The sequence below is a fragment of the Indicator indicator genome, chromosome 13 (assembly GCF_027791375.1).
Source record: "Indicator indicator isolate 239-I01 chromosome 13, UM_Iind_1.1, whole genome shotgun sequence".
Classification (NCBI taxonomy): Eukaryota; Metazoa; Chordata; class Aves; order Piciformes; family Indicatoridae; genus Indicator; species Indicator indicator.
Genome location: NC_072022.1, coordinates 24,676,290 through 24,689,156, shown reverse-complemented (window position 1 = coordinate 24,689,156; position 12,867 = coordinate 24,676,290). Strand labels below are relative to the sequence as shown.

Genomic DNA, 12,867 nt, shown 5'->3' with positions numbered 1-12,867 from the left:
TTAGGAAGCAAGTGGCAATCAGTTGCATGTTCCCATATGCTACCCGTTCACTAAATGTGTGTGCTACAGGATGAGAGGGATCATGTTCCTTTAACTGGGACTCACAAAACACAGGGACAGTTTACCTGTGCAAAATTAACATGCCTGTTTATTCCTGGAAGTGTAGTATTAAATGTCAGGGACAAAAAAAAAAAAAAAGAGCATTGAATGATGTAGTTTGAAAACAAAAAACATTGAAAATGGTATTCTCAAAACCTGACAACTGAGCCTATTTTATTTGGTATGAGTAATGTTCATCCAGATTCTCCTGAAAGCTGTCTCACTCACTCAGCAATTAAGCTCCCTAAAATATGGGGGAAAAACCCCACACAGAACTGTGCTGTCATAATACTGTCATTGAGGCAGTGTGCCAATTACACCATCAAACACACACACACACAAAAAAATAACACCAAAAGACAATTTCCCTAGGAACTGTTTGACTGTTTGCACAACACAAAATAATGGAAGTTTAGCTCTGGGTGCTCAATGACCAAAGCTATTTGCTCTTGTGGCCAAGAGAGCCAATGGGATCCTGGGATGTATCAGGAAAGGTGTGTCCAGCAGGTCAAGGGAAGTTCTTCTAAGTCTCTGCTCTGCCATGGTGAGACCACACCTGCAATACTGTGTCCAGTTTTGGGCTTCCCAGTTCAAGAAAGACAGAGAACTGCTGGAGAGAATCCAATGGAGAGCCATGAGGATGATTAGGGGACTTGAGCATCTCCCTATGAAGAGAGACTGAGAGCCCTGGGGCTGTTTAGTCTGCAGAAGAGAAGACTGAGAAGGAATCTGATCAATGTCTATAAATATCTGAGGGGTGGGTGTCAAGTGGAGGGGGCCAGGCTCTTTCTGGTGGTTCACAGTGATAAGACAAGGAACAATGGGTTCAAACTAGAACATAGAAAATTTCACCTCAACATGAGGAGAAACTTCTTTCCAGTGAGGGTGGCAGAGCACTGGAACAGGCTGCCCAGGGGGGTTGTGGAGTCTCCTTCTCTAGAGACTTTCAAAACCCACCTGGATGCATATCTGTGAGGACTACCCTAAGTGATCCTGCTCTGGCAGGGGGCTTGGACCTGATGATCTCTTGAGGTCCCTTCCAACCTCTGATATACTGTGAGACTGTGATATTTGTTTGCTTTAAACAGCTAAAATTAGTAATAATGTTTACTTCCAATATTCCAGTTGCATCTGGAGACCTCAACAGGGATTAGGGTTTCATTGCTTCTTGGCACTGGAGGCAGTTTAGCAAACTGTGTGTTTCCTGATGAATTTATGATCTTTATGACAGATTTTATTTTATTTTTTTTTAGCAGATACAAAGAATTGCAAATTTCTTCTTTAAATAGCAAAGTTTAACCTCCCCATTAAGTGATGTTATTTGCATTGCTACATTAATTTATTCTGTCTTGGATGAATTGAAAGAGCATCATCTCCCAGGATGGCACCACTGTAATCTACTCACTGCAAATACTACAGATCAAGAGATATCTGCAGCCTTAGCCCATGCTGGTTTTATTGCTGTCTGCTGTATATAATGCATTGGATTACCAGCTTTATGATCTGTTAAGGACAGAATAGCATAGTTAAAGATTGTATGTGCAGCATCAGAAATTTATATACCTCCAAGTCCCAGTTTAGGGAGAACACACCTCTGTAGGGTAGGGGAATAAAGTATTTTTTGGTAAGGTTCTCTGTGCTTCTGCTTTTATTTGGAACATAAAGTTACCCAGATTGCTGTCAGCATTTTAGGCCTGGTAGAAAAAACAAGGGTAAGTTGTTAAGTCTCTTAGCTATATGATGAAAATAATTTGTGAGGCTGCCTCATCCTTGAGTTGGTCAGATGATCATTGTAGGTTCCTATCAACTCAAATTCTTCCTTTCCATTCCATCTTCTCCTCTGTGGCTTTTATTATTCCTGAAGTCTTACAGTTTCATGTATCAGGATAATTTCATCAGAAAGATCTTTGACAGGACTCTAAGCTCTCCTCCCTGCTCTCTAGCTCAGGAAGAGCAGCCCTAGTAATTTTAAATATGGTTTACATTATGTCCTGCTGCAGGATACAAACTATCTGTCATCTTTTACTGGAGCACAGAGTGCACAGGCAGTCTGGTCCAGATGCACACAGAAGAGCTTGTACTCACCTGAAAGATGAAGTTATCTTTGAGTCTTGGCCTAATTAAAGCCATGATGAAAGCTTTTCACATCAGGATACAGGAACTTGCTATCTCAGTTAAATTAGAGCATGAGTCTAGTCTTAAAGAGAGTTAAATGCAGCATTTCTGTACCCAGTTCAAAATATGTAGTTCTGTTTTTCAAATGTGCTAAATGGAAGAGGATTTTCCTCTAGGTTTCAGAGTGCAGATTTGAGACCTGGCACCAGGATACGAGATGCTGAGGATGTTGAGTAGCAGAGATGGGAGACCTGAAAATGTAGCAGTTACAGTGTAGTGACAGTTTAAATGTCTGTGGCCCAGCTATCTTTTGAGGACTCTCTGAGGGCTTTGAAATGTAAAGCTAGCAGATGACAAGTTGCTAGCCAAAGGTGTAAATGTAGAGGCTAGGATCAAGTAAGTTATGGTAAACAATTCCTGTTCTGGTTATTCAGTGTAGCAAGCAATGCGTAATGTAAAATATCAATTACAAGTGAATGAATTCACCTTCTGTGGAAACTTTTTCTTTCTGTAGGAGGCCAGTCAATCCTCAGAACTTGTCTGTGTCCCTGCTCACAGGCCATAGCTCGCAGGCATAAATTCGTATAACCTTGGGACACACATGGCCTAAGGAAGGAACTGGGTCAGCTAATTCTAGTTACATTTTACCCTCTCATAACTTGCTCAGCTGATGCCCTGAGGCATGGACTGGTGTTTGCTGGAGCAGTGCTGCTCATAGCTGTGGATATCACCTCTTAGGGCTCATCCCTTTGCAGCGGGGTCAGCAGACAAGTGTGTGCCCATGTCATAGCTTCACTTCAGGATTTATTGGCATAAACAATTTTTTTTTAGAGGTTTAGACCAACACACTGATGTGTTGAGTTGTTGGAGTGTGGGGATCCACAGCAGGGTCTCTTCTGCTGATGCTGCTATGGGGGTGTTAGATAAGTCCAGCTAACATTAGTGATAATCAGCAGAGTGGTAGCATCTTATGGCAGGTGCCCTTGATGCATATTTGCTTATCTCTTACATGCATATGTGTGATGCATATGTGCTTTTCTCAATACAAGCACATCACTTGTATTGTTCCATCTGTGTCATCAGTCAGTTTAATAAAAAAATAGATTTTTAGCAGCTTAATGAGTGTATGAAACTGCAACTTGCTTCCTTTATGTTTTCCTACCTTATACATATCCACATACAGAATCACAGTGCTAGTAATTGTTACATGGTTGTGTTTTTCAGTTACAGAAATGGGAGAAGTTTTTTGAATAAGCTGCAAAAAAAAGCTTGACTCTCAAGTCTGGGGCTGAAATTTGGCTGGTTGACTGCTCTCCAGAAATACACCTCTGGAAAAATTCTAAGCTGACATTTTTTTTTCAGCCTAAGCACATTTCCACCTCCCTACATCTGTTTTTGCATCCTTTGGCTATGGCATCGGGGGCCAAGTTATGAGTATTGCAGAGCTGATTTGCGGGGATGCATAGACCAACTCTGCAGAAGGAAAAAAAACCCTTCTGCCCTATAATTTGTCTCAAACAGTTACCTATTGTGAACAGAGCAATTATTTGGAAAACATGTGTCAACACAACAGGTTCCTGCCGTGTACATGTCTCTGTGCACATACGCAGCTTCTCCACCACGGCAGTGCCAGCTCAGAGTTACTCACTCTGTACTCAGAGTGCTGTCAGAATTAGTGCTAGAAATTTTACGGGCAGAATCTAGGGTTGGTTCCAATGACTACTCTTATTTTGGTGCTTTGTTGTTCCTTTTTTCCATTGTTTTACTCCCTAAACACAGGTTATTTATGCTGTGTCTTAGCCACATAGTTATCACTAGCAGCTGTAAGTCTCCCAGTGATGAGTGTGGCTACCTGAGTCTCCAAGAGAAGCCACGTCACCACTATGATTACTTCTGCTGATATTAATTTTAGCAATGTGTTTGTGAATAAACCTCAGGGCCAGCCTTTTTGGGATGGGAGAACAATCTCTAAACAGTGCTGGTTTTAAAAGGTTTGGTTCAGATGCTGCCTAAGGTGCTCATTTCCCTGCCTTCCCTTTCAGGTGATAGAAGACAACACCGGCGTGCGGAGGGTGGTGGTTACCCCCCAGTCTCCGGAGTGTTACCCTCCTAGCTATCCTTCGGCCATCTCTCCAACCCATCACTTACCTCCATACCTGACACACCATCCTCATTTTATCCACAACTCTCATACAGCTTTTTATCCTCCTGTCACTGGACCTGGGGACATACCACCACAGTTTTTCCCACAGCATCATCTTCCCCCAACAATATATGGAGAACAAGGTGAGCTGGAAGGGAAGGTATTGGTATTTCACACCTGTGTTCAACAAGTTTCTACCAAGAGTAGAAATGGAGAACTTGGAGAGTGGCTTTGTCTACACAGATGGAGTAGCTTTCTTTAACAGGCAGAGCAGAGGGTGTAGACATCCAGAGTGCAGGAGCACAGGGCAATGCGATGTTACAACACTAGCCTGCAGAATCAAATCCAATTTTAACTTAATTGGTAAATACAGTGGGGAAAAAAAATGTTTCATCCCATGCTCTGAACTAGGGACATGAGTCATGCTGGTTGCTCTTGCTGTGTCACGATGCAGCATTGTTCAGAAAACCAAGAGACAAAACGTTTCAGCCCTTGCTTGGGAGTGAGGATAGACAGGAGGGCAGGATCTGATCACGGTTTGCCACAGTCATTTCCAGTGGGAAAAGCCGGATGCCGCTTCCTGTTGGCCACAGTGTGCTTTCTGCTCCCAGCCGAGGGTTTCCAAGAAGCAGCAGCGTTTTCTGTTTGTTATTGTGCTTGGGACTGTGCAGTAAGTCACTGGAAAGCATTGTCTGATACCAAAGGGTAGCATGGCAACCCTAATCAGGCCATGAGTAAATAACTGCAAGAATGGAGTGTAAGGGGCATATTTCTGGCTGAACTCTGCGTTGTTGTGTCTTTGCCACCCTGGAGATAAGTCTTTGTGTAGCCTGAAAGAGGGCGTTAACCAGAAAAGCAAAGCTACTTGAGATGTTTAGCATGGAAATCAATTCAGGAGTCATGGGTTTACATTACTGCTGAGCTACCTGCACTTAAGACCCTTTCTAAAGAGTGTGTTTAAGCCTTATCACCAGAAATGAGGTTCTGCTGAAGTGGGACAGAAGGAAAAGAGAGAGAGGATATCTAATGATAGTTAGCTCTTGACGTTTTTGTTAACCAGAAGGCCTCATTTTCTAGTAAGGAACAAACTCTTGCAACTACCATTTAACATCATTTTACTGGTGGGGAGGAAGGAGGAAGCTCAGCAGGATGATGTAGCCAGACAGATGCATAGGAAAGAGACTTTTCCCTTGGAAAGGGAACAAGGCAATTTGTCCAGTTGCTTAACAAAGTCTGGTGTGCAAAGTGAACACAGAGCCACTAGTTAAGGAGACATTAAATCGAAAAGCTCATGCAACTTAAATTAAATTTTAAAATCACAGGATGTTAGGGGTTGGAAGGGACATCCAAAGATCATCGAGTCCAACCCCCTTGCCAGAGCAGGACCATCCAATCCAGCACAGGTTGCACAGGAATGCATCCAAATGGGTCTTGAAAGTCTCCAGAGAAGGAGACTCCACAACCTCTCTGGGGAAGCCTGTTCCAGTGCTCTGTGACCCTCACAGTGAAGAAGTTCCTCCTCATGTTGAGGTGAAACCTCCTGTGCTGTAGTTTATATCCAATACCCCTTGTCCTATTACAGGGTGCAACTGAGAAGAGCCTGTCCCCTCCCTCTTGATACCCAGCCCTCAGATATTTATTAACATTTATTAAATCCCTTCTCAGTCTTCTCCAGACTAAAAAGCCCCAGGGCTCTCAGCCTCTCCTCAAGAGGCAGTGCTCCAGTCCCTCAATCATCCTGGTAGCCCTCTGTTGGACTCTCTCGAATAGATCCCTGTTCCTCCTGACCTTCTTTGCATTACTGGAATGACCTGTAACACACTGAAATAATGGGTGAACATTGTCCTGATGAATATTAACCCACAGTTTCAGGTTTGCTGTGCAGTGGTTTCTACTATAAACAAAAATTGCATTTATTTGTAGCATGCTGCCTTTAGGCAGCTAGTTGCCGTGAGAAAACAAACAGGATTGTGTAGCTGAAGGCCAAAACGCACCAATATAGCAAAAAAAGAAAATCTGGCTAGTTGAAACAACTTGGAAAGTTATATTACAGCATACATGGCAGTATCAATTTACAAACGGGGCTTCCAGCAGTTGGATAGGATGTTTGCTTGCTTCAGAAGTTTGTACAATAACTTCTGAATGGATGTAGAAAAGAACACAAAGAGTATGTTGGGTGTCAATTGTTACTGTGCTAACAAAGGCAAACCTTGTTTGGGGCAGGAATTTGTTGAAGCTTCAAACTCAAAGTGGAGTGCAAAAAGGACGACTGAAGTATAGAGGAAAGCAGGAAATGTTCTGATCCCTGCAAGCTGACCTGCCTTAGGTTCGAGGTAGTCAATCTTGGACAGGAGAAGGAGGGATCGTAGGTAATTGTGCCAGGGGAGGTTTAGGAGGCTTAGGTTGGATATTAGAAAAAAATTTCTTCACTGAAAGGCTTCTCAAGCCATGGAACAGGCTGCCCAGGGAGGTCACCATCGCTGGAGGGATTAAAAAACAGGTAGCTGTGGTACTGAGGGACATGGTTCAGTGGTGACTTGGGTTAACAGTTGGACTTGATGATCTTAAAGGTCTGTTCCAGCCAAAATGATTCTATGAAGTGTATCTGCAGTGTACATAAGATAATTATGGTATTTCTCAAGGTTTTTTAAGCCAGTTTTACTTACCAAAGCTTCCACTGTGTGAATCACTTCTCTCTTTAGGCAGGCACAGTTGACACAATTGTAAAGTCTATTTATACTGGGAAATTAAATTGCATGTAATCAATGTTGGCAGCCTGAAACCAGGGCATCTCACAGTGTTCTGGCCAGTCAGGCCCTGGGGAAGAAACAGCTAAATTGCAGTGAATTTATGAAGACACTTTCCTAAATTTCGGTCTCTCTGGATTTTTCCTTGAAATCTGTGTCCCTGAAACACAAAGCCTGAAAAGGAGGGGGGAAAAAGCTGTCACCCTAATTGCTGTTTTTCACACACAAAAAGTTATGAAATCCTATCAGCCAAGGAGCATGTTTACTAACCAGAAAAATTAATAAACCATCAGTCCTGCAGAAGAGCTTTCTTAAGTAAAAAGAAAGAGTTGTAAAAGCTATCTCCAGGGAAATCTAGAATCATTTCATTTGGAGATGGTCAGGAATTTGGCTTCATGAGCAGGAATGCAGTGATTTTGTTGTTCTGAGTTAACGGGGGTGAATTCTGTCGTTGCAGAAATCATACCACTATATGGGATGTCCAGCTATATTACCAGGGAAGATCAGTACAGCAAACCACAGCACAAAAAACTCAAAGACAGGCAGATTGATCGCCAAAACCGCCTGAATAGTCCTCCTTCATCCATCTACAAAAGCCATATAGGCAGCTGCACAACTGTATATAATGGTTATGCAAAGAGCCACAATGGAGCAAGCAGCGGAGGCGGCGGCGGGGGGGCTCCAGCAGTGAAGAAACCGGAGCGCAGGGCGAGAAGCAGCCCAAAGTCAAATGAACAAGACCCACATGGTAAAGACAGTTTTATTTATTTTTAATTCCTTTTTATTGCACCTTTCTGGCTGCGTATGGATCTAGTCCCTGTGCCAAAACCCACTACCACCCACACATAAAGGCAGCGTTAATACAGTGTGAACTTAAATAGAAACCTTGAGCTCGCTATGCTATGTATTTGTTTTGTAAGATGAATCAGTTGCCTCCCCATCTTTCATGACTACTCCCTGGTAGATGCAGCATCGTTCTCTCCTTATCTGTTGGAAATAGAAATGCATTTTATGGGCAAGTTCTTGGTTTTATTTTGCTTTTCACACAGGCATCTTGGCAATTCACAAAAATCCTTATGGGCTTTTGACCTATAACCAAAACCTGATTACTAGGTACCACTACTTTACATCTCCTAGGTAAATATAGTAAACTTAGAAACTTTAGAGGTGATTGCTGAAAAACACAGGTTTGTTTATATGGAATTTCAATGCAAGTATGATTAGTTGAAACAGAAGGGATTACTTAAGCTTAGCTATTGGAATTAGTGGTCAAATAGATCTGACTAGTTTTGAAATAATCAACATTTTCAGAGGCTTTATGATAATGCATGAAGTTATTCAGCTAATCAAACCTCATTTATCATGAGCCATTCTGCACACAGCCACTTCTAGCTAAATTTAGCGCAGTAACTTGTTGTAATACTTTATATCTTTCAGCCTTTCTCTTCTCTGCCTGTCTCCTTGCTGATTCTATAGCTGCAGCTGGCTGAAAAAACTTTTGTTTATTAAGCAGGTTTATACCTGGCATGTTTAGGATATTTATAATGCAGCACACCTTGAAATCTCTGTGTGAATTCATGCATTCAGCATAGGTTTTCCTTTATATATTGTGTATGTTTTTTTGGCCATGTATTTTCACTTGTGAGATGTAATTGGAATAAATACTCATTAAAAGTAACTTAATAGTTGAAGTGGGGAAAAAATGCTGCTGGCATGGTAAGGATTGAGGATTTGCAGCCATGCTTTGAGATGTATAGAATTAGCAAGGAGCTGTATTTGGGAATGCTTTAATCCAAGAATATTAATTACTGCACTAGACTTCCTGATTATTTCTTGCCACTCAGCTTATATGTAACATTCTTATTTATGTTAAGCTATGTGGGTTTTTTTTCTCTAGTCTATGATGGAATACATGAGGTGTTTGGAAGCACCTATGTGAAAGATCTGGAATAATGTATAGTCTTAGCTGCTAAACTGCACAATGTAGCTTCAGTGGGTACTGAATCAGCCTGGAGGATCACTTGTGAAATGATCTAGGTTTAATTTAAAAATACCTAGTTTGAGGGTGTCCTGCAGTCTTTGTGTTTTGTCTCTTGGAGTAGCCTGCTGTGCTCCAGCTGAAGAGCATCAGCACCCTTAAAATATCAGGAAGATCAGTGAAGTCAGGGCTGTGGCACATCCACTCTGTCAGCCAGAGAGTGCCTTAAAACTGAGAACAGCAAAGGATGGAGTCTTACCTCAAACTGTGAAAAAGTCCATAACAGGAGAGCTTGCAAATAAGTGTCAGTTGTCCCACCCTCCTCATAAATTCAGTTCACTGGTGTTTTAAAATTACTTTATGCATCTGCACCTGGAGATGGCAGCCCAGGAGTCAATGTCAGACTGCTCTACAGGAAAGCCCATGGCCAAAGCAGGAATAGGAGAAAAAAATTTCATATTTGTGATGGTTTTAAGACTGTCTTTTTAATTTTTCTTCACGAAGTTCAAGCAGAGAAAGTGAAAGAATGTAAATAATTCATTATTGGGTGTAAGAAAGCAAAATAATGATTATTCTAAACACTTCCATTGGAGAGATGGAAATGTTTAAGAACTACCTACTCAAAACAAGGTTGGGGAGTTGGGCAGTCTTGGTTCTTGGCTTGGTTGGCTTCTGTCTGGCTGCTGCTTCTTTTCTGGCTGAAAATAACATACTGACCTTGACAAGCTAAGTCTGACAGCCTCTCTGCTTCTTGACTCTCTGCCTTCTGCCAGAGGGGTCTGAGGGGAGTCCTTCTGGTTGCGGGGGAAGGCCTCTTGGGGAAAGCACATGGGGCTTGGTTGTGCTTTTCTGTTGATTGTGCATATTTGTAAATGTTGTGAATAGTGTATATTTGTACATATTCATTGCATTTCATCATAGATTGTAGATTTGCTTGTAAATGCAGCTTTCATTTGCTTCCAGACTGAGCTAGCCTGGTTATTGTCGGTGTGGGAGGGGGATTTCAGCTCTCACACTGTTACAATATTAAAAGGGAAAAACTAAATAGTGTGGACTAAAATGTGAGCTTTTTCACATCAGAGTCTATTGCTACAGTCATACATGTATACCTGCATGCAAATTTCTGCAGAGAGGTCGTCACAGAGTTCCAGAATGGCTCCGTGCCCTAAAATATATTCTTTCTTGATATTTATAAGCTTCTAACAATACTCACTGCTTAATTTTCATGTTCTCGGTTTCTTCTTGAATTATTTCAGTGTATTGTTTGATACCTGACTAACATGGCTGTTGGAATGGGAGTTAAAAGCAACCTGGGAACAGCTGATGATTTTGATTCATGCTGCTAAGATGACAGTGTGTTTAGAATAACCAGGAGCACAAACTATGTAAGAAGCAACAATCAGCAGAGCCATTTATACATCACTTTCTGTGGCTGTGTATCAGTTCAAGCCTGTTAATAGTTAAAAATTTGATGATTCTGTGTGGCCGCTTCCAAAACTGCAGAATAGCCTGGAAAAGCTATAAAAAATTTTATATATATATATATATATATAAAACATAGAGAATAAGAGTCTTTATTTAGAACACAACTTGGCCAAAATCCTCTTAAGAGGCAAGTAGGAATGTATGAATTCAGAGTAAAACTTAAGAGTAAGGTGAAGGAAAACTAAAGCTGATGGTTTTGTTTGCTTCAATTTCTTAACAGTGTGATGTGTTTTATAGCCTGATGTTTCCTATCTGGTTGAAGCGTGTTGTGTGTTTGTGCAGTGGTAGCTGGCATGTTTATTTTTGGTGTCTGGATGCTGGAATGATCCAGGGAGCCAGCTCCTGGCAAGCTGCTCTCACCGACACAGCCGTGCGGCCTGCCCCGGGGAGCGGGGCTGTGGGAGTCCTGTACACAGCTGGAGCAGACACTCACACAGCCTCTGTCCTCACTGCTGTGGAAAACAGCATGACTGAGCACACTGTGCTGGAGCAGGACAGAGACATTGCTTCCTTAGGGACTGGGCTAGTCAGAAGCAAAGCACTGGATGCTGCCTCAGTGCTGGGAGCATGGGCAGGAGCTGGCTGCTGGCAGATGACATTTCACCAGCACTGGTCCCAGCCACTCTGAAGCTGATGCTTCGAAAGGCAGCTTCAGTGCCCAATTTAATTGGTGCAGGAATATGATCTGCACTGTGATGATGGGGAAGTGGAAAACAGGCATTTCTGCTCTCAGATCTAATACATTACCCTGTGTTGAAGTAAAGGCTTGTCCTGCTCCATGCTTTTTGACAGTAATTTCTTTGAGAGCTGTGTTGCTCCTCACTGTATTGCACCTCTGAGCTATGACTGCACTGAGGTTGATAGAGGACTGCAAGAATAATATTGGAGAAAGGGTTCAGTGTAGAACACAAGGACAACTCTACTTTTTCCTTGAAAAGATAAGACAGAAATCACAAGACATGAAATATTTAAGAATTTACTTTTCCATCAGTACACACTCTTTACATTTATTTTGACTGTACACTTGAGTAAGGAAAGTCAAGGAAAACTCTGCTGTGTGTCAATAACTTGCTGCTGCTTTCCAATATCAGAAGAGCCAGGGGTTTTCCAAAAAGGTGACTGAGCACTGATAGAAGAAATGGGGTGATAGCATCATCAATAGTACTGAAATAAAGTGAGTAGATGACTCTGGAGTACTTCTGTTTTAGTCACCTTTACAATTGTGGATCCAGGGTGTGCTTCCCTGTGCTACTCTGTGTGGTGTGGTGATCCCTTAAACATATGTTGGTTCCTCTCTTACCCCCTCACCCCAGGCTGGCTCTAAAACATAGCATCAGGACCTCTGATAGAAGTGCAATTCCTCTGCCTTTTTCCATTGTGTCTTTATGTTAGGAGATGTGCCTGTAAATAAAGATTTCTAGTGTCACTGGATACTGGGAATAGAACAATTTTAAGGCAAAAGAGGGGAAACTAAGAGCTTATAATTGAAAAGCCAGCAACTGTTCCGAGCATTTGTTGTGGCAGGATGGATGGTGCCTTGTGCAGGTTTGGAGATATGATGTAAGGATTCAGATCTAAAATCCATGCTGTAACTTTGCTGCAAAGCTGTTTTAAACACTGAATGGGAGAGGAGGGAGCCAGGCTGGTTTTTTGTTGCTGTTTTATTTTTTTTTCTATTAAGGAGCCTTGCCATGTAAAAAGAGCTGTAAGCGGAAATCCTGTCCCATTCATGCTGTCCTTTATGAATTTCAGTCTGAGTCACTTCCTTCACATGTACTCAGTGGTTTGCCTCTTGGTCCATGTAGTGATCTGGTAGTTTGAGAAGTTTTGTGTGTGACTGCAAGTCCTGTGGGAATATAAGCAGTTTTGAGCATTCTTACAATGCTCTCTAATAAAACAACTTTTTTCCCCCCTTCATATCAGATAAAGTCTCTTTTTTAAATTTTTCTCCCAATCATCATTGAAATTTGAGGAACCTAGGACAGCCAAAATGAAAGCATTTCAAATGGGTAAAAAGTAGAAAGCAGGGGATGGATTGTTAAGTGCATCCTGTCCAGGAGCTGGGTGGGTGCCAGGAACTGGGTGCCAGAATAAACAAAGCTAACCTGGCCAGGGAGGCAGCTTTGGGGGGGGTCACAGGCACCTTTATGTAAGCATTCTGTAAATGCTTTGTGAGGGGGTTTAGTAGATTAAGCCCTACTGGGTCAGAGCAGAGGCTCACCTAACCTGGTAGTCAGTCTTCAACAGTTGTGATGAAGATGCTCAGAGGAGAGTCTGTGAGCCCAGTGCTGTACTGCATA

General features: G+C 42.1%; 1 protein-coding gene across 1 annotated transcript in view; it reads left to right on the top strand.

The window, feature by feature from the left end:
- Positions 1-12,867, top strand: part of FNDC3B (fibronectin type III domain containing 3B) — a 181,991-nt gene that overhangs the window by 74,658 nt on the left and 94,466 nt on the right. The window contains exons 4-5 of the mRNA XM_054385962.1: positions 4,257-4,500; positions 7,562-7,852. Of these exons, the coding sequence (XP_054241937.1) occupies positions 4,257-4,500; positions 7,562-7,852 (535 nt within the window). The remainder of the gene's footprint in view (positions 1-4,256; positions 4,501-7,561; positions 7,853-12,867) is intronic.